This window comes from Quercus robur, chromosome 9, assembly GCF_932294415.1.
Source record: "Quercus robur chromosome 9, dhQueRobu3.1, whole genome shotgun sequence".
NCBI classification, from domain to species: domain Eukaryota; kingdom Viridiplantae; phylum Streptophyta; class Magnoliopsida; order Fagales; family Fagaceae; genus Quercus; species Quercus robur.
The window spans coordinates 32,248,133-32,274,703 of NC_065542.1; the positions used below are offsets into that span (position 1 = coordinate 32,248,133).

Consider the following 26,571-nt stretch of genomic DNA (forward strand, 5'->3'; position numbering starts at 1 on the left):
TTATATGGTTGAATACGATATTCGAGATTTAATTTCTACCTACACTAAAAATTGATTGATATCTTAATCTGATGATAAAATAGAAGACACCATAAGTTAAATATCTCTTTAAAAAAAATGCCTTCGGGATAATTAGAAACTTTATGGGTTTACATAAAGCCTCATCTCAAACAAAAAAGAAAAAGAAAAAAGATATTGGGCCAAGGTGGGGTTGGATCCATCAGCTTGTATGTTTGTCCGCCACATATCTAACAAAAGTGTGATCTTTCTCTTTCCACCTTTTTTATTAAAAAAAAAAAACAGTACGATCCATCAAATTTCCAAACTCCAAACCCATCTAACCCTAGCTAGCAGCAAATACCGGTGAAAGTCCATGAGAAAAGGATGGACATGAGCAACACCAGAATCAGTTCACCAAAGCAAAAACCCCCGTTCCCGCGTTTTTAAAATTGGCCTTTCCTTTGTTGTTTGTTCCCATTCCCAATTCTCTCACTCTCCATTTCAATTCAAAAACCTAACTTCCCAATCTCTCTCTGGAAAAATTCAGTTTCCATTTCTATCCAAACACTCAGACTCTCTCAGTGAGTCAGTGAGGTAGCGATTGTTGAGTAGCGAGAGAGAGAGAGAGATAGAGAGAGAGAGAGAGAGTAGGAAGATGATGAAGACGAAGACATTCAAGGGTGCCAATGTGTTCATGTCGCGCAACCTGGTGCCTCCTGAAATCTTCGACACGCTTCACGACGCCCTCAAGCATAACGGCGCCGACGTCTTCCTCTGCTGCGACCCTTCTCGCTCCGCCCCTAACGATTACCACATCATCTCTTCCCCCGATCACGTATTATTGTGTTCTCTTTCTTTTCTTTTTTCTTTTTCTTTTTTCACTTCAATTTCTCATTTCCATGCTTCAATTCTCGTTTGCAGGAGAAATTTCTGGACCTTAGAGCCAAAGGTTGCAATTTACTTGGTATGCTTTTTCACTTTACAATGCTACCGTTTTGGGAATTTTGTTTATGTCAATATAGGTTGTGATTTCTGAGCTCTTTTTGGTTAAGTTTCTCAATTTGGGGTCCTTTGAATTCTACCTCCTTGAAATTTTAGAATTTGAATTTTACCCCATAAAGTTACATTCTATCTGCATTAGCAGCAGTTCCTCTGTGCATATTTTCCATAATATTGTTGTCAAGTCTTTTTTATTTTTTTACTTATTTTGAGCCTGTAATATTTAGTGATTATTTAAACACTTTTCACTGTGAGCTTATTGGGATTTGGGTATTGGCTTGATTTTGGAATGTATTAGGGGCATTAACTCGGGGAATGTTGTTGTTATTTTTTTTATTTTTTTTTTCTTTTGATTGTTTGGATTATGAACTATATGGTTACTCATGTAAAGGTTTACTTTTAATGGTTCTATAGCTGGGTTGTTAGTTTCATTTCTTGATTGGAAAACAAAACGGTTGCTGACTTTGATGTTCATTTGTTTGTTGGGTAGGTCCTCAATGTGTTCTTTCCTGTGCAAAAGAGAATAGAGCTTTGCCTAAACAAGGGTACACTTGTTGCTTTGCAATGGATGGTGTCAAAGTACTCGCATCTGGTTTTGAGGCGGATGAAAAGGTACCATGCTTATGGTACGTGTATGTATTTCTAAACTTTATGTATGAACTGCTTAAAAAAGTGGCACCTGTACTAAGACCTTTTTAGTCCCAAAAGTTTTCTTAGTATATGCTTTTTTTAATATAATTCAAGCAGGGGGCATGCCTGGAAAGGCCTCTAACTCTGGAATTTTGCCACATTTTCATATCTCTTGGTGTTGCTCTTTGCTTCTCATGCACTTTTCTATTGTTCGCAATTAAAAAGAACTAATTAAAGCCATCAAATGGCTTTGTCTTTTTGACGGCCTTGTATTAGTACTGGCACTGTTTTGATTGGTGTGCCATTTTTAGCCAAAACATATTATGTATATACATAAAAGTTTTGAAAAAAATAAAAAGCAGTAAAGGAATGTGTGATTTTTCTCATCATTCTCTTTTATTATTGTTGATAATTTCTAATTAAGTATGTTTGTATTTAGTATCCCACATGTGATTTTCCTCATTTTCACTTACTTGCACTTAAATCCCTCTCTCTCTTTCTCAGGTTAAAATAGAAACATTAGTAACAGCAATGGGAGGAGTGTTGCATCCTAAAGCATCTCTGGATGTTAGCTTTGTCATTGTGAAGAATGTTCTGGCTGCAAAATACAAGGTTTGGTATTTGTGTTGCTCCATAATTGAAATTACATGATGACAATTTTCTGCAATTTACTCTTCAAAAGAAGAAAAAGAAAAAGGAAGTGTTGCAGTCACTTTGAGGTGTTTGGTGTGCTACATGGTACTGTTCGTCTGTTGTTTATTAGAGTTGGGTGGGATGTATCAGTTGGAGTTCTTGTAGAAATTTGTATTTGTATATGTGTCACGTGTTGTAGATTCCATACATTGATGGGATGCAATCACTGATTTTATTTAATAATCTTTACATTTTCAGTGGGCTTTAAATATTCTGAAGAAACCAATTGTCACAATTGAGTGGTTGCATCAATGCTGGAATGAGCACCGTGTTGTTCCTCAGGAATCATTCAGAGTTCTTCCTTTTTCTGGATTGACAATTTGTGTGACCCAAATTCCAGCAGGTTGTGATATTGGCTATTTTTTCTTCTGTTTATAATAAATTATTTGTTTGTGGGGCTAACCTGTTTGTTTATCTCAGATGAGCGAAAGGAGATTGAAAAGCTTATTACACAAAATGGTGGAAAATATTCTGCTGAACTGACCAAGAAGTGCACACATTTGATTTGTGATATATCCTTATCATGTTTTCTTGAAAGAAATGCTTTGGTATTGAATTGCTTGAACATTTGTTTCTATCAGTGTGACAGTAATAAAGTACCCTTCTCAATTTTATTAGCAAAGCATTGTTGCAGCCTTATGGGTTGACAGCATAAATTTATTTTGTCATTCTGCTGTGTCTGCCACATTCTACATACGATATCATTGTGCCCTTTTGGTTCGAGGGTGTATAAAAACTTATACATTTGGGCATCCCCTGAACTAGCTAAAGTATCTCCAGATTATTTCCCATTCTAGCTGCATAAGTGAATTTTTGACAAGACTATGAGTACTTTCATCAATGGTTGACTTTAAAAACATTAAATGTTATTTAACATGGAATTTATTGTTGTTGCATCTTGCACTCCCCTAGGTGACAACTACAATCCCAGCTTTGCACGCTCTATATGACGGGGTGTTTGTTAGTCAGTTTGGAGGTGGAGTTTTCAACCAAACTGATCTTGTCAGTTTGGTAGAAATGATAATGAGACGAAACCAAAAATACCTAATGAACATAATCTATTCAAACTGATTATGATCCATATGATCAGTTTGATTTCATACATGTGGGCCTATAGTTGGGCCACTCTGAAATTCAAGGCTCAAGTAATTTAAAAATCAAGGCCTGAATGGTATTTGCCTTTTTGTGGCTCCAAATTTAAGAACCTCTTACTTTTTAATTAGCTATTGTAATTAGACAGCGTTCAATACTAAAAAAAATTAAAATGATCTTGAGTCTTGGCCCAAAACATAAAAATATATGGTATAGGCAGTTAAGTTTAGTTTGGTTATTTTTAATTGGTTGACCACTAAATGAACTGAAACTATTAGGATTCTTTATACACCAATTTGAATCAATCAACCTAAAAAATCAAACCAAGCTGCTCAATTTGGTCGGTTGGTTTGGTTCACTCAACTGGTTTAATGGTTTCTTTTCACACTGCTACAGCATGTGGTGTTTTTCTCTTAACTCATCTAGTGAGCATGCCATTGTCACCTAAACTATATTTCAATATCTATTTATCTACACATCCAGTATACTCTATCGGCTTCCTTTGCATGATTTTTTTTTTTTTTGGCTTAATAATTTTTTTATTACTTATCAAGGTATCTTTTTATCCACACCTATCACTATTTGAGTTTTGGAATTCTTCAATATAGTTTTAGTGTATGTACCTTTGTGCTCTTGACTATTCTTAAGCTGCTGAAGGTGACAAATACAAGGTTGCCCGACGATGGGGTCATATTTATATTGTAACTCGGAAATGGTTCTATCAATCCATTGCTAGAAGAGGTGGTACTTTCTTTCATAAGATGTTATATATCTTCTGGTGCCTTTAAATTCACAGCATATTGTATTTCTCTTTGTCATGGTTTTTGCACATTGTATCTGACCTTTAATTTCTTTCTTGGATGAATAGCTTGTTTAAATGAGGACTCCTATCCTGTTCAGGGTGGTTCTGTATCTTCAAATAAAAATGTAAGGAATCGCCTGACTCTACAGCATAGCCTAGACAAGGGTATTGGAAATTCACAGTCTGTGCCATCCACATCGGAAGATTTAAACTCTCAAGCTGCTCCCAGCATTGGGTTTGCGGATTCAGATGTAGAAGCCACTCTGTCGCAGAATGTGTCTTCTGCTTTTTCGGATCCTCCTGTCTTTGTTAAGGAGGGGGATTTTGAAAAACCTACCATGCAGCGCAAAAATGAAACAAGCCTTGATGGTTTTGTTGCCAACGACTCTCAATCTGAAGATGGTGATCTATACTTGTCAGAGTGTAGAATATTACTTGTTGGCTTTGAAGTTTCTGAAATGCGTAAACTAGTTAGTATGGTGCGTAGAGGTGGAGGATCCCGGTATATGTCATTCAATGATAAATTGACACACATAGTAGTTGGATCTCCTTCAGAGATGTAAGTGCTGACTCTTTTTAGTGAAAAGAGTATGCAATTTTTTGGCTCTTTCTTTATGCAATTCTTTAAGGTCCCTTGCTAGTGTGGTGACTTATGACATAAATGTGATATTCCTTTTATTTGCATTGGCTCTCTATTATTCTTGCTGAGTTGGGGAAGTATCTTCCCTTATTTGTATTAGCTTCATCTCTCACTTGCTTTTGTAATTTTTTAGTGAGAAAAAGGAGGTAAGGAGCCTTGCAGCTTTGGGTGTCATTTATGTAGTTAAACCCACCTGGCTAGAGGATTGTGATTGCGAAAAGAAAGAGATCCCTGTTCTACAGAGATACATAGCCTATGATCTACTTCTTCCAAAAGGTTTGCTTTTTTCTATATGAGAAATCCTGGTTTGTGTGTGTGTTTTAAATTTCACATCCTAATTTAAGCCGGACTCATGTTGTTATTTGGGCTGTTTTTATTTCTTTCATCTGTTTGATTGGTACTTGTCAACTATATGCTTTGAAGTATGTTATACATCTTCATATTAACTTGTAAATTGTGATCACATAGATTCTGTCTTCTCCACAAAAGGAGCAGTGATTGGAGTAGCCAGCTTAAATCAAAGTAAAAACTCCACAGCTCATCCTAGCATGTCATCCGATCAGGTACTGGGGAATAGGAACTCTGGAATTGGATTGCCGTCATTGGAGAAAAACAAAGAAGAGAGGTCAGAAATCAACACGAACGGAGACAGTTCTCTTAAAGCAACGGCAAAATTTTCTGAGCAAAGTCAACTTCCTGTTATAAATGGTAAAGGTAATGGTCAATTGACAGATAAAAAAAAAGGTCGGCAGAAGACACAACATGATTCCAGTGTTAAAAATGGGAAGCCATCAGGTGTGTTCAAGGGGAGAGTATTTTGCTTCTCAAAATCCTTTCCTGAGGATAGAGTAAGTTGTTAAAATTCATACTTCAATTTTGCACCACAGTGACCATGGCCTTGGCATAATTATCACCATTTAGAAGTTCACTGATGTGCGTGGTTGTAAATGTCAGTATTAATTTGTAAATTTAGGAGAAATGTACACTGGGTATTTTTAATAAATCTAGAAAATAGTATCCATGTCATGTTGCAAAAAGAAAATTTGTGCAGTAAATAGGACTTGGAATATGAAACATGAACTTGCAGTCTTGCAAACCCGCTTAAAACTAAGGTCTTTGGTTGCTATGTTAAGAATTCTATATTTAATGGTAGAATACATATTGCTTTTATAGTAAACAATTTGGGTTTGGATTAGGCTTCTGAGTTCCATCCATTAACTTGAAATCAACCTCTTAATATTTTCATCATAATGTTATACATGCATACACACATTGAATCCACCTAGACCTGGGGCTTTAGTTTGTGTGTATCTTAATTCATGTTGGCATTACAAAACATCAAATAAGATTCTACAGATTGGTTTGAACACTAGAATCAGTTATGGATATGTTGTAAGATTTTAGAAGAAAAAGTATTTGCTGGTTAACTTCTAAGAACTTGATTGCTCATTTTGCACCTACTAGCATTCATTTTTTGGGTTTTGCTAATTGTTTTTGATTCTCAATATTTTTTGTTTTTTGGGTTGAATATATTTATATTTTTTATGTTCTTTTATTATTATTATTATGCAGTAATGAATTTGAGACAGGTATAGAATATTCAAATATGTTTAACTGTTAACTGTGATATCTTCTCCCAGAGGGCTGAAATTGTTCAATGGGTAGTTCAAGGAGGAGGAAAGGTAGTGGATGATCCTGTGAAACAAAATATGCACTATACCATTCAGTGTCATGGTGTAATAACCAGGTCTGTAGACGCTCCCCAAACCACATGTGTATCCAGTCACTGGATCCGGTCTTGTTTAGAGGTATGTGTAACTGATTCATTTATGCATATTTTTCTGTTAACATTGACCACTGGCTGTTGCTAGCTATTTTATGTCTTAGAATAATAAATTGACAAAGGTTTAAATCAGTAAACTCCAAAATGGAGTTCCTAGATATGCAATATACGAAATGTATGTGCATCCATGATCCACCAACTATTATGTTAGTTACTTTATTTGGTCGGTAGGAAAGAATGAAAGAGGAACATGTACAGTTTTTTGTTTGGTTTATCAACTACACACAGAATACATGTGGTTGGCCCTAATCTTGTGTGGAACCGATTATTTGTCTTCCTCTCTTTTTTCGCAACTCTCTGTAAAAAAATAAAATGGAAAAATCTGTTGATGCTGTTCATCTTATGGTTGTGGTCTTTGGTAGGCAATTAGAGTAGGATTGGATTCTTTCTATAGATTTGTGGTTTTTGGTTTTGGTGATGGTAGAAGGATTAGGTTTTGGCAGGATGCTTCGTGTGTTGATAGGAAAGCAGCATCCTTATATGGCTATGGTGTTGGACTGCATTGAGATGAACAATGGAGGAATTCAATGGATCCCACATTTGTGAAATCTGCCCATGATTGGCTGCTAGAACTCTTTATATATGGGCCAAAACAGGTGTGGAGGATAAGTTGTTTTGGAGATTTTGTAAGGATGGATGTTTTAGTGCTCGCTCTTTCTATGAGGTTTTGAGAGGTGCTGGCTGTTTGAATTTCCCTAGGAAGGCTATTTGGCGGGTTAAAGTACCTAACAAGGTCCTTAATGTGGTTTGTGATTTTGTTGGAAGTTCTCACTATAGGCAACTTGGTGAAGAGGGGTATGGTTTTGGCAAATTGGTGTGTTGTGTAAGAGCATTCATAGCAGGCTAGGTAAACTAACATTTTGCCAAAATAATAGCTAAACCCTCTAAAGCACTGTGCATCAGGATCAATATTTTGATGTGTAAAAATAACAAATGAACAGTACCTCAATACACTTATGGTGGTACTGTTCATCAACAAACCAAAAAATATATATATATTTTTATTTCATTCTCTCTCTCTCTCTCTCTCTCTCTCTCTCTCTTGCGCATAATTGGCAGTGGTTGTGCAGCGATTGGCAGTGGGACATTGATCTGGTGGATGACATGGAAGAGAAAGTACAATTCAGAAGTGAAAAGTTCTATGGAATTAATCATGGAGGTATGTGCTACAGCGTAGCCAAGATTCAAGGAGCATGATATTGTGCAATGATCATGCTACTTGACACTTGGGAAGGTGCATGCAATAGATCTACTAGGTGAGGTTAGATGCAAGAAGTAAAAGTACTTAGTGGTTCGAGACTCACAAAAGGAATCAAGCTTGAAGGATAATAATGGGTTGGTGGTTAAGGGGGTATTATGTTACAAGGGTGTGGCTTGAGTTGATCTGTGCATCAATCTGGTGGCTGAGTTTGGAGAGAAAATGTGAAATTGGGGAAAGATGGGGCGAAAAAAATGTTGATCTTTGGAGAGAGAAAAAAAATGCTTAAATGAAATAGTAATAAAGTATTGACACTGATGTAATTTTCTTTGAGTAGTAGATTAGCTAAACTAACAAAAGTGAGGTTTTAGATCAAATTTGGCTAACAGTGCATTGAGGTTGATGTGAATGCTCCAAGAGTAATGAGGAACCGTGGATCACTTTTTGTTGTTGTTGTCGTTGTTGTTGAATGAAGCTGTGGATTACTTGCTACTTCTTATAAACTACCACTTGTCCCTAAGCTTCAATTGTTAGCAAATAGTGAATTTAATCATTTAACCATTATTATAACACTATCCCTTACTTGTAAGCTCAGACTAGCCCTTAATAAGTGGGGTCCAACACTGCGTTTTTTTGTTTTTGTTTTTTAAATTTTAAATAGAAGGTAGAGTGGAGATGAGATTTGAACTTAGGACCACCTGTTCTAATACCATGATACTTTATTAAGTTGTTAGAAAAAGGGAGTTTAATCATGTAACAAATATTTTACCTACTCTATTGTCCAGTGGCTATGAAATTATGGAACATTATATTTCTAGTCTTTGGAGTAAATTGGGTAATGTCTGCTGGTGAAAGATTTACTTCAATGTTGGCGACATAGTAAAAGCATTTAGAAATAAAGTATGGAATGTGGTTCCTGGTTGCTTAATGTGGCCTATGTGGAAGGAGAGGAATAGGAGGACATATGGAGAACAAGAATTGTCTGTACAGAGGATTTAATCTCAACTCATAGGATCATTATTCTTTTGGTTGTCATTGGATTTGAGTAGACCGCCTATGTTGTTATATGACTCAATTGGTTCTGTTTTCACTTAGTTTTTGTAATGAAATTTTGTGTCTACAGCCTGTATACTTCATAAATTCCTCTTTTGTACGTATGTTGCTTCCTTAATGAAAGTCTCATTACCTATAAAAAAAAATTCTGAAAGAAAAACCTTTAGAATCTATGAGTGTGTTTTATCTATATATCTGAAGGAGGATGAATATGGGTTGAGAACATTGATTAGCATACAGATATTTTCTATGATTACCCCTTTTGGTTAAGCAACAAGACTGCACTCATCTTATAACCTTCTGTAATTTTTTCTTCTTCTGATTCATAAGATTCTGCCATCACCTTATTCTGTTGTCTTAAATAGTAATTAAGAATTATGAACTAATTTGATTAATCTTTACTGATTTAATTATTCTGTTTCAGCATGTGCTGTTGTTCTAGTTTTTTCCCTTTTACTTGATCAGCTTTATTTATTAGTAATTGGAGATGGCAGCTAGGGATGAATCATCATCTTATTTCTTTTGAAGTCTTATAAGACTGTCCTACTGGAAATTGCTGATGGGATTAAAATATCTGTTTTGAAGGAGGAATACTTGCTGGATGTTGGCAGTCACATTCTCTATTCTCCACTTCCCTGCTGGATTCCCTTGCCTGGGTTTGAGAGATTCCGAGTCTGTGTTTCACAATATGAGGAGAAAGATAGACAACTATTAAGAAACTTGTGTTTTGTTCTTGGAGCTAAATTTGCGGAAAAACTTACTAAAAAGGTTACCCATTTATTATGTAAATTCACCAATGGACCAAAGTATGAGGCTGCTCGTAAATGGGGGATACACTCAATTACATCAGAGTGGATATATGAGTGTATCAGGCAGGTATGTTCTGATATTGTGTCTTTTTTGTGTGTGTGCGTTGGAGGGGGCAGGGGGGAGGTGATTTGTTTATGTTTACTTGTGTTTGAGCATGCTTTGTGCCTGTGTGTGTGTGCGCGCGTGCGCACGCAAATTCATGCTTTTATACAGATGGGTAGCTATTGAATACCTAGGGGAGCCAGGCAATTCTTTCAGAAGGTTTTTGCAAAATAGTGCTCTAAATTTGGGAGAAGTCACACTGCACAATGGGGGGTCATAGTGTTACTGTGTATGTGTGTGGGTGCCTTTTTTAGAGGGGTTGGGGGGTTGGGAGGGGGGGGGGGGGTGGTGAAGACATGCTTTTTAGAACTGTAGACATAATAATATGTTTTGAGTTCTTTGTCTACTGACAGAATGAAGTTGTTGCTCTGGATTTATTTCGCCCAAAAGAGGTCACTGTTCAAGACCAAGAGGCAGGATTGTGTACCACGAGTCAGTTTCCTACACAAGCTGTGCGGATGGTATCTGGAGGTAGTCCCTCTTGCTTTCCTAGTCAATCACAAGACCTAAGAAACACAGCAACTCAGTGTACCTTTAGCAGAAATGACAGCTTTAAGGAAGAATCTGAACAATCAAGTGTGTTCAACAAAAGGGCAAAGCTTTTGGAAGATGATGACCAAAAGGATCTGCCTTCCTCTAAAGTACATTTAAGAGATCCCATCAACTTGAATGCCATTGGAGACAACATAACAAAAGATAATGGGGAAGTTTCTCATGCTGTTCCTGATGTTGCTGCTGCTATTGAGGACTTGTTGGAGCAGACAAGCAAGGTAAAAAATGGTGATGATTCTTTTATATCTTGGTTGATAATCAACTTTGTTGGTTGACTTATTTTGCTGCCTGTTTTGTTTGTAAGATTCATGATCAGAATTCACCAGGAAGGACTGGGTGTGATAAAAATGTATCCTTAGATTGTGATCATTCTTTATACATATTTCATGTACTGTCAATTCCAAATTAGTTTTAGTCCTTGATGATGGAACAGCTTTTCTCATCTGATTATTCAATCCTTGGTCGAGACCATTCAGATGCTCACTCTGTCGTTGGGTTGTCTAAACACTGGTTAAACAGGTAACATCTCTGAGAATCCTATGCTTGTTGAAATTTATTGAAAATTTGCATTTTTTTATTATTATTTTATCATAAAGAATGCAAATGAGATGAATGACGTTTTCAGATTTAGTATGAAAATCCTTACTGTACAACAACCCCCCCCCCCCCCCCCCCTCCCCCCACACACAACACATACACACACAAAAAGGACAAAAAAAAGAATAAGAAATTGTAGCAGTGGAAGTGCGCTAGCAATTCACATCAGATAATTCTTTTTGAGTAATTGCAGTTCTTATATTATTATTTTTTATATTTAACTAATTCGGTGAAAAAGTTAAGATATTATTAAAATAGAATTATTCACAGCATTTGTTTACTTTTCTAGTTCAATATAATTATTTCATTATATAGTTGAGCTTGATATTTATCTGACTTAATTTCCCATCCTGTGCTATCTCATCTTGTTTGTATAGAAGCATACTGTGATTTTACTAGTAGAATTCCTCACTTTGATTAGTGTTCCTGATAAACTTGGATTTTTGGAGTCATACTGAGCTCTGAGTACTTATTTTATCCTCTTCTCAGCTGAATTTTGGTTCTACCATTTTTAATGTGGAGAACTCTGAGTACTTATTTGATCTTCTTCTGATCTGAAGTTTGATTTTACCATTGATGCTACTGTGCATGCTTTTGTTGAATATCCCTCTCTTGGTATTTCAAGTGATGTTTTATAAAGATGAGTTTCATCTCACGTATGTGCATTAGGAAACTGGTTTGGTCCCCTACCCTCGGTGTTCCCCATAGCCTAATTTGTGACTGCATGGTTTTGGTGTTTCTTTGGTTCTTTCTGTCAGTGCTTCTATATTTTCTTTATGTCAGCAATTGAAGTTGTGCTGCTATGTAATAATTGATCTTGACAATACCGATGATCCGATTTTTGTCTAAAGTACTTGCTGCTGCCACTATGATTCTGTGATAGTTCTTAACTTTATGATGGTTTTGAATCCCAGGACTTGTTTCTTGACATAACTGACCACTTCCAACTTGAAAAGCAAAATATTTCCTTAAATAAATGGTTATCCTAATGTCTACAAGACTGTGTCCTCAAACCTAAAAATGACTGGTCTAGAAACCAAAATTATTTATCAAAATTAAATAACCCTTCCCCAAACCATACTTGCTGGAGTCTGCAGTTTGTTTTACCTCTTCTTTTGACTCTGGCATTGATGTATTTTTCAGGACTGGGAAAAATGATGATGTTTGCAATCCTTCTGGAGATAGAAGTGCAGGAATGTATGATGGTTTTAGTGAAACACAAACAGAGTCTCAGGTTTGAGCAATTCCTTATCTGGATTTTATTGGTTGTTTGCAATTTGCATGGTTGAAGTACAGTGATTATCTAATATGTATGAAATAATGTGTTAGTAGTGTATTGGCTTTGGGAGGAAAGATAAAACTTTTCAGTATCTCTTAGCATTTGTAAAACTTATCCTGTGCTAAGCCCATCTCCGTTTGGCATCCTGTTTTGAAACTGCGTTTTTCAAAATAAAATTTTTATAAACCTCAATTTTTTCTAGGCACAACAGCTGAAAATATAGCTGTACCAAGCGGTGTATTTGGTGTTTTAAGTTTTCCATTGTGAAGAAAGTGTTCAAATTTTGCTCTTGCAGGTTGTTGGTTATGAAGAAGATTTGTCAGGCAGGCAAATGCTTATAGACAAAGTTCGAACACGAAGTAGCTTAACTTGAAGCACTAGAAAAGCCTCCCTATAAACAGCCTGTGCTGTTTGGAGGTTTGATGGTAAATTGAGGTTGTTTTCAGCTATTGCAAGAGAATTTCTTGTCTTGCACAAGTGCCGATTCCTAACCTTGCCGTGGTGCAGAAAGAGGAGGAAAAGGAGCATACAGCCCAAGATAAGGTTAAGATGGTAACCATGTACTTTGTATTGACTATTGTTTTCTACAAAATTTAAGGAAAGGGAGCCAATGGAGGAGGTTTATCGGTGTTAGTCTCAATTCTCACCTTAATTTTTGTCAGTAAAACATTTATGTGATCTATGTAACTTTTAAGCAGCAGCTTATAGAAATAGGTTGAAAAAACATTTGATGTATTAATTTCTATTAAATGCGTATACGGATAAAGGGATGCTTACTCTTGACTCCCCACTTTTTATCCTGATGATGTCAAAATCATAACTCAGGGGGTTGGCCGAGTTGGTTGGGCTCTCGATCTCAAAGTGCTTGTACTAGGCTCGACTGGGTGTATTTTCTAGTTCGAGTCCTGCTACCTACACTTTGAAAAGAATTTCTTGGGCCAACGCTTTACCCCTTCGTGAGCCCACCCGACGCGAACTGTGATTTGTTTCCGGTTGAAAGCCTTGAGAAAACAATGTGGGAAACCAAAAAAAAAAAAAAAAAAAAAAAGAAGATAAAATCATTTGTTTTCAAAATTGATAGAATTTCATGGTGAAGATTTAATTTTTATAAAACAAATTTAAAGGTTTATATGATGTTACGCAGTGGAATGAGACTTTTGCATGAGTGGATGACTCTTAGGATATATTCCTTGTTGTTTCTTAGAACTCGTGCACATATTAATTTGACATTGTAATCTTCATTTTCGTTTTGCTTTCGTGAATAAAATCTGTATTATCTAGAAAAAAAAAAAAAGATGTTTAATTATGTGATATATAAATGATGCGAATTTTTCGGTCTTTGTCTATCCAAATCCAAATAGAGAGAATCCTTATCCACATGTCGGCATTGCATCTAAAAGCACGAGACGCTGTCCGATCCGATGTTTAATTCTTACAAGTTACAATATGCTTTTCTTTGTTTAATCCTCTTGTCTTTTAGCTGTATACTTTTCATTGTTTATCTTTTCAAACGGTTGGGCTAGAACTAGAATTGTAAGTAGAAATGGTTATTCGTGTAATTTACTAGTGATGTTTACTTTATGATTTATTCGCAAGGTCATGGGTTTTTTCTAATTTAAAACACATTTGGCTGAACTTGATAATTTCTTCAAGCAGAAAAAAAAGGAAAAAAAAAAAAAAAAATCATAAGAATCAACCCATCTCTTTAAAGGAAAAATCTCTCCATGTCAAGAGTTTTATTATTGATTCTTTTTACATTATTCTCGTGCATTTTTGTGTTGCAGTGGACTTGGTTAAACTTTATCAAAAATTTGGTTTTATTTATTTTATTTTTAAACTTTAAAAAGTTCTTTTTTTATCTTTAAACTTAGAAAATAATTTATAGACAAAAATAATGATGAAAATAAAATTATTTTCAATAGTTTTAGGACAAAATTTTTTTTTTAATAAACTTTAAAAATAGAAAATAAAATATTTTCAATAATTTAGGGACGAAAAATAAAGGATTAAAATAATATTTTACTCTAAACAATTTCTTAAATGTTATGGGAATAAGATACTAAGATGTGAAAAAAGTCAATTCTTTTTTTAACATATCCCTTTCTTTTTTGAGATTTTTTTTCTTCTCGGTTAACATATATGTACTTTGACTACCGTAAATTTTCCTAAAAAAAGAAAAGAAAAAGACTATGACTATATAAATCATAATTCAACATTTTAATATTTAAGATAATTCAACATAAAATGAGTTTTGGACAAGTGGCACTGAATCTATGACCATTTTTAAAAGAAAGAAAAAGGAAAAAAAAGAAGAGAAAACCCAAAGAATTGTCCTGGCCACGTAGCCGAAGTAGATTAGTAAGCCACAGTTCACCCACAGCCACAATGACAATAGGATAAATATCTCCTGAATCCAAAAAAACATCACATCAAGAGTCTCTCTCAATCTGAATGCCAAACTGACTCACAAGAATGAATGAGAGATTGAAACTGAAACAGAACAAAACTGAATGATTGTCCTACTCCTATCCAAATCCAACACTACAATTTCCAACCTCTAACCACATTATCCACAAACACAAACACAAACACACTTGTATTTTCTCATCTCTGCCAAAAAAAAAAAAAAAAAAATGAACTCCTTTTTATATTTTTTTCTTTGATTCCACACATATCGTGGCATGTTGCTATTTGTGCCGAGTGGCCATCGCCGTCGTCGACATGAACATCTCTGCTCCGGCCACCGGAATGTCATCATCGTCGTCAGCTATAGTTTCTTCTCAGTTTTGGGTCTCTAACTCTAAGCCATCTCAGTTCTGGGGTGGTGGCAGTACCAAGCTTGAGTTGCAGAGTAAGAAGGATCGCTTGAAGAGAAAGCTTAAGTTAGTGGTCACTGCGGAGCTCTCCAGGTCTTCCTCCCTCAGTTTCGGGTTGGACTCTCAGGTCACGTGCTCTCACTGCAACTCTTTCAACTTAAATTTTGTTTTTAATTGAGGTAATGGGTGTTTGATTAAATGACTGAGAGAGCTGAAGATAATGTTTTTTTGGAGAGATTTAGTTGGTTGGAGATGTGGGTTGTGTGTGGATTTTGTGAAATCGTAATGGGTTTGATCAAATTTTTTGTTTTGGTTGTTGTGGGCGGAGAAACCGTAGGTTGATTGGTAACATATTCCATTTTGATTGGAATTGGTTTGAATGAGAAAACCCATTTGTAATGGGGACTTATATGCATTAAGGGTGCTTTAATTGATTGTCTTGCATCGTTTATTGTAGTTATATATTAGCTAATGTTCTGAATTTAAATGTTTGAAAGCCTAAAATGAGTTATTCCACCCTTTTAATTTGCTATGAATTATGTCCTTAAAACTATCAAAAGTGGTCGTCTAAATCTGATTGTAACACATTCTCCTCTATTTTTGCAAGATTGATTACTGTGGTGCATCTTTGTGTTATAATACTGTTGTTGGTCTTTTGCACTGATTTCCTTCCTTTTCTTAATAGCATACTTGAGCACCCACTTTCTTGCATGTATCTAGTGGAGATTCAATGAATTGATGGTCTCTAAAATAAGTTAGACTGACGCTGCTTTATTTGGATGTGAAGACCTTGCAGTCTTATGACTCGTCACCAGTGCCTTGGGCTGGTCCAGTTCCTGGGGATATTGCAGAGGTTGAGGCATATTGTAGAATCTTTAGAGCGGCTGAACGGCTTCATGCTGCACTAATGGATACATTATGCAATCCATTGACTGGTGAATGTAGTGTTTCATATGACTTCACATCCGAGGAAAAACCACTATTGGAAGATAAACTAGTCTCTGTCCTTGGTTGCATGGTATCCCTCCTTAACAAAGGAAGAACTGATGTCCTTTCCGGAAGATCCTCAATCCAAAATTCATCTCGGATTGGAGATGTAAGCTCGGAGGATATGCTTCCTCCACTTGCCATTTACAGGAGTGAGATGAAAAGGTGTTGTGAGAGCTTCCATGTCGCTCTTGAAAACTATTTGATGCCTGATGATAATCGAAGCTTGGATGTGTGGAGGAAACTTCAGAGACTGAAGAATGTATGCTATGATTCTGGTTTTTCTCGTCAGGAGGATTATCCATGCCATACACTGTTTGCGAATTGGAAGCCCGTTTATTTTTCGACTTCTAAAGAAGACTCCGGGCCCAAAGATTCCGAGGTAGCTTTTTGGATGGGTGGTCAGGTGACAGAAGAAGGTCTGAAGTGGTTAGTGAATAAAGGGTATAAGACTATTGTAGATCTTAGAGCAGAGACTGTAAAGGATAACTTTTACCAAGCAGCTATAGATGATGCTATTTTGTCTAAGAAAGTTGAACTGTTCAAAATTCCTGTTGAAGTTGGGACCGCACCTACGATGGAGCAGGTTGAGAAGTTTGCATCTTTAGTTTCAGATTGCAGCAAAAAGCCCATATATCTTCACAGTAGGGAAGGAGTGCAGAGAACTTCTGCCATGGTCTCCAGGTGGAGGCAGTACATGACTCGTTCTGCATCACATTTTGTCTCTAGTCGGTCAGTTGCTTCCAATGATATGTTATTACGTGATGCAAATGAAATGGGAAAACTTCAGGATTTTTCCCTTCTTGAAGAAAACTCCCTTCTTAAGAGGGAGAACAAGTCAATTCAAGAGTCTTTGGGTACATATCATGGTTCAAATGGAGTATCCTGCAAAAAAGTTTCTCCCTTCAAGGTTAAGGAACATGAAAGCAGTAATGGGGCCTACAACGGCCATGTTTCTCCCCAAGGTCTGACATCAGTAGAATTAGCTGATAATGGAGTAGGATCTGATGCAAACTACAGCAGGGAAACTGATCCTCTGAAGGCTCAGGTTCCTCCATGCAGTGTCTTCTCCAAAAAAGAAATGTCTAGATTTTTTAGGAGTAGAAAGATCTCCCCCCCTACTTATTTTAATTATCAATTGAAAAGGTTTGAAATACTGCCAATTTCAAGAGAGGTGTGTATTGGGACAATGTGGAAAGGTGATACAATTGCTAGTAATACTGTACCATTGACTCTGGAGTCAGGAAGTTCCAATGGTTCACTTAATGGAAAAAAATTATATCGAGAGCCCCAAAAATCACCTGCTGACAATGGGAAGTATTTGATTGGTGATATTTTGGTTGCCACTGGTCCAGTTGTGAATGGACCGGGCAAAGGGGGAAGGTCTTCTGTGATGACAGAAAATATCTCTACGATTGCGACTAATAACCATCTAACATCCAAATCTGTACTGAAGGACCATAAGGTCAATGGTGGAGCTGCTTTAGTTTCAGCCAGTGATGACCTGGCTAGGATTGGAGGTAATATGTGTGCTTCTGCAACTGGTGTTGTAAGGGTGCAGTCAAGAAGGAAAGCAGAAATGTTTTTAGTTCGAACAGATGGATTTTCTTGTACCAGAGAAATGGTGACAGAATCCTCCTTGGCCTTCACTCATCCTAGTACCCAGCAGCAGATGCTTATGTGGAAATCGACACCAAAGACTGTATTGTTGTTAAAGAAACTGGGGCAAGAGCTCATGGAACAAGCTAAAGAGGTACCATCAGAAATATCTTGTTAGTAAATGCCTAAAATTTAATATCTGGGAAATCAATTGGGTTACTAACAAAATATGGTTTCTACTCTTTTTTTTTTCCTTACCTTATCATGTTTTTAGCTTGTTGATAATTTGCCTTGAAATAATTTTTTTTTTTGGTATAATAAGTTTTTTTTTTGGACTCTGACTTATAGCTTCTAGTCCCAAATAAAGATATATGATATATCTAAGACAACACAGACAATAGGGTTGTGGCCGCTTTATCATGTTATTGAAAATTGAGCAGTAAATACATCTTTATTTGTGAACTTTAAAAGAGGTGAGTAATCAGAACATGTTCTTAGTAGAATTTGTCTCAGGTAAGGGATGTCTTGCCTAGCAGTTAGGTATTCAAGAGAATATATATATCCTATTCTGTAGTATATTGAAGGATCTCTGTCAATCAATAAAAAAGGTCATGTGTACTTTCAGAGTCACTTATTTAATCTTTGCACAGCTATTGTTAACTGCATTTATTGCATGGAATTTCAGGTTGCCTCTTTTCTGTATTATGAAGAGAAAATGAATGTTCTTGTGGAACCTGATGTGCATGACATATTTGCTAGAATCCCAGGGTTCGGATTTATTCAGACCTTTTATAGTCAAGACACCAGGTAGTGGAACTCCTTGTCTTAAGAGCAACAACATTGAAATAGTTGTTAATATTCCTATACTTCATTGAGAATTTTGCTGACCTGTTGGATGTCCTTGATGCAGTGATCTACATGAAAGGGTTGATTTTGTGGCTTGCTTGGGGGGAGATGGGGTTATACTACATGCATCAAATTTATTTAGAGGTGCTGTGCCCCCTGTTGTATCATTTAATCTTGGATCTCTTGGATTTCTGACTTCCCATACCGTAAGCTTCTTAACTCAGCTTTTGTCTTTTGTTATTGTCTTAATTATTTGTTCATGAATAGCCATTTGTTTGACTCCTTTTATATTTCTTTTGATGTAGTTTGATGACTATAAACAAGACTTAAGACAAGTCATCCATGGAAATAACACTGTGGATGGTGTCTATATAACTCTTAGAATGCGCCTTCGATGTGAAATTTTTCGAAATGGTAAAGCAATGCCTGGGAAAGTATTTGATGTCCTAAATGAGGTCGTTGTTGATCGGGGTTCTAATCCATACCTCTCTAAAATTGAATGCTATGAACATGACAGGCTCATAACCAAGGTGAGGTTAGTGAATTCATTTCGTTAATACAAGAAAAATGGGAAACCTATTTGAAAATTCCATGTTAACTATTATGTGAGCTGAGGAGTTGTTATTTGCCCTCTCCAATCACAAGAAGTCCAACATTTATATAATCTAAAGCAATAGCCACCATTTATGCTACATCTCATGTCTAAACTTTGATGTAGTAAGAAAAGATAAGTTTATGACATTGCCATATGCTTTTAATAATATAATGAGTACCATTTCTTTAGGTGCAAGGTGATGGAGTCATTGTAGCCACACCAACAGGAAGTACTGCTTACTCTACAGCTGCAGGTGGTTCCATGGTAAGCTTTCCTTTGTATTCAAGTCATGGTTATATAACTTTTGGTACTAGGATATGTATTGTTTCTAGGGCTTGGTTTTTTTAGCTACCATTAAACGTGAGCTTTCAGAAATTATTTATTATTTTTAAAATTAAAAAAAAAACTTTTAAACAGCCTTTTTTTGGCCTGAAGATAAGAGGATCAAAACAGCCATTTTTGGTAAAAACAACTACCAACATTGTGTTGGTGCCTAGGTTAAATACGAAGGACACCATTTTTCATCTGGGAGCCATCTATTTACTTTATTAGAAATGTGCTATAAATATGAAAATCTCACTCTCCTCTCTTTAAGGACTATGCTAGAATTGGGAGCTTTGTATTTGATAATGAGATTGATGCATTGTAGGAATGACAGGCTTGGCTTAAGCTTGCTTTTAAATTTGGTGTCTATGAATTATAATGGTCAGATGTCTTTGATGGACTATGCTAGAATTGGGAGCTTTGGATTTGATAATGAGATTGATGCAGTGTAGGAATGACAGGCTTGGCTTAAGCTTGCTTTTAAATTTGGTGTCTATGAATTATAATGATCATATGTCTTGGATGCATCAAAGACATCTGACCATTATCAGAACTTTAATGATTCTAATCGTTACATGAAGAAAATCCCTTCATCTTTTTGTATTAGCTTAGTAGATAATATCTCTTCTTGGGGGATCATAGTGTGTTTTAGTGTACAAGGAAGCAGAAAAAAAGTCTAAAACTGAATTAAGCATAACAAATATCAGAATATTTGATATTTTAGAAACTAATGTTGTTCAACATAGTTGCTGTTATGTCCTCTGCTGGCACATAACGTGTTAAGTTTTCTGACTTTACATGTTGGATGTATAATCTGCTGCACTTGTTTATTTATTAGTTTATTATTAAATGAACTTTTCTTAAAATCCTTCATTTAATGGTCTCGAGTTCTCTTCAAAGTAGAAGGAAGAAAAGATCTCCCTACAGCAGATTACTCCATTAAATAGTCTAATTCTAATTATGTGCAATGAAAGAATCACAATATTTGTGTCTATCAAATCAGTGTTCTTATTTTTCAAACTCATTGACCCAAAATATATAAATTCAATTCTGCAATCCAAAATATCATCATTTGTTGCTGTTTGCTGGTGCTCTTTATTACAACTATTAAGGCCATTATTGTAATCTAAGTGCAGGTGCATCCAAATGTTCCTTGCATGCTGTTTACACCAATCTGCCCCCACTCCCTCTCATTTAGACCAGTTATACTTCCGGATTCGGCAAGGTTGGAAATGAAGGTGATGTTATTAATGATCTAGTGACCAGTTATTATTAAATCTGTATCTTTAGCTCACATTCTGGTAGATATGTCACTATTTTTTCTTGGAAGAAATTTTGGTTTTAGCCTGTTTATTGTCTTGATTGTGCCACCTATAGCTCTTAAACTGTACAAAAAAGGATACTGCCAGGCCATCTACATCGTCAGATTCGTTAGCTTTTATTGATGATATTAATTTGAGATGACAGTTCTGTATTTTTTTTATAATATTCTTTTCCCCCTTTTGGGTGTTCCCTTGTGTACTTCCCATGTACTTGGGTTGCATCCCTTTTGCACTTTTGAATTATATTACCTATATTAAAAAAGGGTGCTGGTTTGGTTGGACTGACTCGTGTCTGAGAGAGCATAGTGCACTCTAGGTGCCAAGTGACAAAAGTCTCTTCTTTCATTTTGGTTTTTTTATCTTTTTGGAATTAGAGAAAAATTCTTCACAGTTTTCATGTGAAGTGTACATACAAGGCTGACATTTGAATTGGAAATCAACATCGTATCCTGGTTGTTCCCAACTCATAGAGGAAGCTGCTCTATATCTATAAACAGAGAATCACCATATGTAGAAGAAGCAGAAGGAATATATAATTTTTACTTTGTTCACTATTTAGTTATCGCTGTTCTTAAGGCATGTTGACAAAGCTATGCTAAATGGCTTTGAGTGTGGGTTTTAGGGATTGTCTTGGAGTCACATTTTTCAAATGCGAATGTTCACTCAACATGCCATCATGTATTTGAAGGGCCTGATATTGTGTAATCTCTGGAGCAATAGGATTCTAATGCCCTTTTATTTCCATATTCAACCACATTTCAGGAATCAGGTGAGTGTTAGGAGTGCTGTGCTTCTTTGACTTGTAGACTTATATTATTTTGATTAGTGTGCAGTCAAAGCTCTACAATGTTCATATATGTTGATGTATAAGGGTAAAACTTAGCTACAATTTCTTAGGTGCAGCACTGTCTGTGCTTTATTGGGGAGTCTAATGTATTGCATCTGAAGAACTGTAATCAAGTATTGCCCTTGACATAATTATGAATACAATCATAAACATATTGATAAAGATAATTTAAAAACTCAACTTGGTGGGTGGTGTTTTCTAAGGTAGATATAAGGTTTTCTTTGACGGTCCTAGTCTGCCTGGCCTGCTGGCCAGCTCTGAATAATTAATGGGTGGGCTGCTGGGTGAGACAGAATATGCAGGCACTACTAACAAAGCCAAGCCTAGTTCTTGCTGATAGGCGCTAGTAGCTTGCTTTCGCTCTTGCAATTGGGTCATTGCGATTACGGGTTGGTAGCTACCATGATCATAGCTGTCCCAGCTAGAATCGAAATCTTTTATTGGATTGCTACCATGTACTTTCCTAATATGCATCCCATCAACTTATTGTGGGAATTCCTCTTTTAGGTGTGGCTACTAACAATAAAATCTATCCTACTGTAGTCAATTAACAGATTTGGTTATCCTTTTATCTAAATCCTGGGAATTTCATGAAAATATGTTCTTATTAGTTATTTTCATTGTCTGTTGAGATATACATTAGCTAAATGGAAACAGATTACAGTGAGGGTGCAAAATGTAGTTGTGATTTGTTTGTCTCATTTATCAAAAATGAACTAAACCTCTATACGTGGCCTAATGAACTGTAAGAATTAAGAATTAATTAATTTTTTTCTTAAGTAGGAACCCAAGTACATGGGAGAGTGGTCCAAAGCATTCTATGAGTTTTGTTACCTGTATTCATGTCAATGCAATAGTTGGATTTCATCTTTTATAAATCTCTCTCATCTTTCTTCAATGGTATCTGGAAAAAAGTACCATTTCTGTGCCAAATTCTCTTGTTCTATGATATTTGTCATGTTTCAAGCATTTTGTGATCACATGAGAAGTAAAATGCTGTTATGTATCCTGTCACTATGAAAGTCTGGCTTATTGACCATAGTTTTGGCCATTGTATTTTTGTTGGAGCATTCACAGCAGTGGTGTTATATAGGTATATTGGTATATTTTAGCTCTACTACCCCTAAAAACTATACTGCAGCAGTGGAGGCAAAAGCAAAAACAGCTACAGTGCACATCTATAGATAGATGTGCATTGTAGCACGAAGCTAAAAAAAAATAATACTATTTTATTTAACTTTTCTCTCTCTTTCCATTAAAATAATCCATCTTTTTCTCTCTCTCTTCCATCTCTTTCTTTTCGTCAGACTCAAGTCTCGGCCCTCTCTCTTCCTTCTCTATCTCTTTGATATCTTTTCTCTGCTCTTTTTGCGTGATCGGCGATGGCGTAAACGAAAATGGTGATGGCGTGATCGGCGATGGCGATGACTGGTCTTCTCTCTCTCGATCAAGCTCCGACCCACCCCTTTCGCCGACCCAGCTCGCCATCCCAAGCCCTAAGTCCCAAGTCGAAAGAGAGATGTACGGGTAGAGTGATGAGATCGAAGCGTAAATGGAAACTAAAGCACGGCAAGGATGTTGACAACGTGGGTAGCATCGACGCAGGGTTGATTCTCCGATATGTGTTCATGGGTTTTGGATTGCTAGGTTTGTGGGTTTCCGATATGTTTTTTTTTTTTTTTTGGCTGGTGTTTTTGGTTCTTCTTCGCATGGGTTTTTTGGTGTTTGATTTTTTTTTTTTTTTTTTTTGGGTTTGGTTGTGACCGTGGATTGTGGTTGAAATGGCGGTTTGTTGGCTGTGTTGGTGGTGGTTTGGTAGCTGCGGCTGTGGTTGTCGTGGCCTGTGTTGGGCTATGGTTGTGGCTGTGTTGGTGGTGGTTTGATTTTTATTTTATTTTTCTTGCCGTGGATTGTGGTTGTCACATAGAGGTTGTTGCTAGTGGAGTGGTGGTGGAGGTGGATGTGGCTGGCTGAAAGGTTTTTGTGGGTGGTTGTTCTTGGCCGGCGGTGGTTGTGAAATGTGGTGATGATCCGTTTGTGGGTTTTTTTTTTTTTTGGGATGTATTATTTTATTGTAGTGGGAATATTATTTTATTGTGATGATTATATTATTTTATTTTGTTGAAAGCTAAAATAGATCCACTGTGTGTAGGTAAAATAGATAAAGTAGCTTTTGGTGGAGTTAAATTGCTAAAAATTTAACTCTACTGCTGTGGATACTCTTAGGAGTTTTAACATTTTTGTATTTGACCAGATTCCAGAAGATGCTAGAAGCAATGCATGGGTTTCTTTTGATGGGAAGAGAAGGCAGCAACTCTCACGAGGAGATTCTGTACGAATATCTATGAGCCAGCACCCAATTCCAACAGTTAACAAGTCTGACCAGACAGGTGATTGGTTTCACAGCTTAATTCGCTGCCTAAATTGGAATGAAAGGCTAGATCAAAAGGCCCTTTGAAGCCTCTTTCTGTCTGAGATTGAAGTTTGTGCAAAATTACTGTACATATTGTAAACTGAGATCAAAGAAAATTTGACTTTACAAAGAGTAAATAATACGTTTCATTCCCACATTGGCTTCCATGTGAATCCTTTTTTTTTTCTTCATTTCAATATGACAAAATGCACTTGTATAATGTCATCTATTACACAGCAATAAGATTTAATCTTGTAGATCCATCGATGAATCTGAAAGTTGATTGACGCTTGTTTGACTTCTGTATTCTTTCTTATTTATTCTCTCTTTGTGATATAATAGTTGAATTTCTTGTGAAAAAGTCTCATTGAAATAATACTAGAATATTACACGTCATGAGAAATAATTTTCATAGTGATAATTTTTGGGGAGTCAATTTAATGTTGATCGCTACTGCAGTGCCAGTATTATTTCTAAGACATTTTATGTTTGCGCCTTATTCTACTATTTGTTGACTGCTTAATTTATATGGTGATAGGTGTAGCTCGCTCTCTCTCTCTCTCTCTCTCTCTCTCTCTCCTATCATTGAGTGGAATTTCTTTGGGCATTTTGATTTCCAATTCAAACAGATTTCATCAGATTATCAAATCCAATTTTTATGCAAACATAACAGCTGACTTATTTTGTATTCTTAACTTTATTATTTCACTAATGTTTGTTATTTTTGTAAAATTATGATAAAGTCCAAGTTGAGCTATTGGAAGAAACTCGGGTGGTTGAATTTAACAATGTCTTCCTAAAAAGAGACCAATTGAGTCTACTAGTTTCAATAACTCAACAGCAAATTATGGAATGTTTCAACCATAAACATACTGAAAAGAACTATACGTGGGATCACCTTTATCTTTATTACTAATGAAGAGTTTAATTTATTAAGTTCCTTGTTGTCAAATAACAGATCTATTTATACAAAAAACCAATTGATATTTTGGATCTAATAATAAATAACAATCATCAGGACCACCCTTTATTTTTATTATTAATGAAGAGCTCGACTTATTAAGTTTTTTGTCATTAGATAAGAGATTTGTCAATAACAAAAACTAATTGATGTCTTTGACCTGATAATAAAGAACAATTATCAAGGAGTGAATGTGATGGGTTGAAATTCTATTGTATTTATATTAAAAAAAAAAGAAAAAAAAAAGGAAAAGTATCTTAAGATGATCATATAAGAATTCCATTGTCACCTAGCAAGGAAATAAAAACCTTACAATTTGTGAACAATATTCAAAAAGTACAATTTATATAATCTATTGTACAAAGCAAACCTTAGTAGGTGCATTAATTTTTTTTATTTTTTATTTTTTATTTTTGAGAATTTAGTAGGTGCATTAAAGAAACCCGTAAGTGCATAACAAGAAAGAAAAACAGCAATCTAAAACACACACACAAACACTAACACCCACTTCAGCTTTCTTTCCTCCCCTACATGTGGTTAAGAGTAAGGCAAGCCAGGGGTATCCTTTGTCAGTAGGACAATCTTTATAACAAAAGGAAAAACCAAATTTGTAATCTTCTAAATATTTGAAGTTTAACCTTCTTACATGGCTCCCACAGCCTGGAACCTTGGTTCCTTTGGGAGGAACTTCTGCTCAGCATAAACGGACATGTAGTCACCAAACACAAACTTGGGGTAAACTTGATCCACCTCTTCCTTAACATTCTCCACTAGCTGTGGTGCAGGGGATATAGTGGCCTTAAGCGAGGGATTGTAAAATGTAGCAATTGATCTCCTGTTCCCTTCAGGAGCAGCCAAAACCCGGTGCCAGACACTCTTATATCGGCCATTGCTTAAGACCTCAACCTGATCTCCAGTGTTGATGACAATGGAGTTTGGTAGTGGCTGGACATCGATCCATTTCCCATCTTTGAGGATTTGAAGACCACCCACCACATCGTCTTGGTAAAGTAAGATGACACCGCCAGCATCTGTGTGAGCTCGGAGACCATTCACCAGCTCTGGATGGGAACATGGGGGGTAGTGGCTCACCTTAGTACCAAAGAAGGCATCTTCTCCTTCCCCATCAAATGCCTTCTTAATGTATCCCTTTGGTAAGCCCAAATTCTCATCCATCACTTCCATGACCTTTGCGGCCAATTTCTTCAATTCTGACCGGTATTCAGCCATGATTTCCCTGTAACATCACAAGCCAAACGATATCAGAATCCACATATTCAAGGACTAGGAATTTCTAACTAGTTTTAATGAACCTTGGTAAGTTTTTAGGTCATCTGCATGCTTTTGGCTACAAGTTGAACTTATCAAATTTGCATTAGAATAATGTTCCATCATTTTGAGTATAATGTCATAAACGTACAAGTTTAAAAGAGAAAACATAGAGCATGGATTGTATTTGTACCCAAAAGATCAGAAATCGATTTGAAAGTTGAGAACCACATGGTGCCATGAGAGGATATCCAGAAATCCAAAAAAGAAATTACAAAGGAAGTTGGAAATCCTAGAATGAG

The 26,571-nt window shown here is 36.1% G+C and overlaps 3 protein-coding genes across 6 annotated transcripts in view; 2 read left to right on the top strand and 1 right to left on the bottom strand.

The window, feature by feature from the left end:
- Positions 1–302: 302 nt before the first annotated feature.
- Positions 303–13,087, top strand: LOC126701251 (uncharacterized). Its single transcript, XM_050399360.1, has 17 exons — positions 303–835; positions 922–964; positions 1,490–1,611; positions 2,134–2,241; positions 2,521–2,665; positions 2,743–2,834; positions 4,062–4,155; positions 4,283–4,775; positions 4,990–5,132; positions 5,325–5,704; positions 6,497–6,664; positions 9,536–9,826; positions 10,216–10,632; positions 10,719–10,763; positions 10,848–10,933; positions 12,155–12,245; positions 12,586–13,087. Exons 1-17 carry the CDS (start codon positions 656–658, stop codon positions 12,661–12,663), a joined length of 2,976 nt encoding a protein of 991 aa, XP_050255317.1. The 5' UTR covers positions 303–655; the 3' UTR covers positions 12,664–13,087.
- Positions 13,088–14,709: 1,622 nt separating this feature from the next.
- LOC126701250 (NAD kinase 2, chloroplastic) lies at positions 14,710–24,341 on the top strand. Of its 2 annotated transcripts, none has more exons than XR_007647260.1 (8): positions 14,710–15,233; positions 15,894–17,846; positions 18,378–18,499; positions 18,603–18,744; positions 18,844–19,073; positions 19,323–19,397; positions 20,594–20,695; positions 23,881–23,974. XR_007647260.1 is itself a non-coding variant. In XM_050399359.1 (8 exons), the coding sequence occupies exons 1-8, from the start codon at positions 15,012–15,014 to the stop codon at positions 24,082–24,084; spliced, it is 3,045 nt and encodes a 1,014-aa protein (XP_050255316.1). In that variant the 5' UTR covers positions 14,713–15,011; the 3' UTR covers positions 24,085–24,341. The 2 variants fall into 2 exon arrangements, 1 of the variants encoding a protein (XP_050255316.1); XM_050399359.1 differs by having other exon boundaries at positions 14,713–15,233; positions 18,844–19,068; positions 23,881–24,341.
- Positions 24,342–25,271: 930 nt separating this feature from the next.
- Positions 25,272–26,571, bottom strand: part of LOC126701252 (1-aminocyclopropane-1-carboxylate oxidase 5) — a 36,248-nt gene continuing 34,948 nt past the window's right edge. The window contains exon 4 of one of the 3 annotated variants that reach the window (XR_007647261.1): positions 25,272–25,370. Coding sequence is in view for 2 of the 3 variants with exons in the window: in XM_050399363.1 (XP_050255320.1) it covers positions 25,643–26,237 (595 nt within the window). In the remaining variant the exon portion in view is untranslated. Of the gene's footprint in view, positions 25,371–25,450; positions 26,238–26,571 lie in introns of those variants that run through there. The other 2 variants (XM_050399361.1, XM_050399363.1) reach the window with 2 other exon arrangements.

Coding starts and splice junctions, on each gene's coding strand:
- LOC126701251 (XM_050399360.1), top strand. CDS start 656: ATGATGAAGACGAAGACATTCAAGGGTGCCAATGTGTTCATGTCGCGC. Junction 836..921: donor TCATCTCTTCCCCCGATCAC/GTATTATTGTGT, acceptor TCTCGTTTGCAG/GAGAAATTTCTGGACCTTAG. Junction 10,764..10,847: donor GGACTGGGTGTGATAAAAAT/GTATCCTTAGAT, acceptor ATGATGGAACAG/CTTTTCTCATCTGATTATTC.
- LOC126701250 (XM_050399359.1), top strand. CDS start 15,012: ATGAACATCTCTGCTCCGGCCACCGGAATGTCATCATCGTCGTCAGCT. Junction 15,234..15,893: donor GTTTCGGGTTGGACTCTCAG/GTCACGTGCTCT, acceptor TTGGATGTGAAG/ACCTTGCAGTCTTATGACTC. Junction 19,398..20,593: donor CAGCTGCAGGTGGTTCCATG/GTAAGCTTTCCT, acceptor ATCTAAGTGCAG/GTGCATCCAAATGTTCCTTG.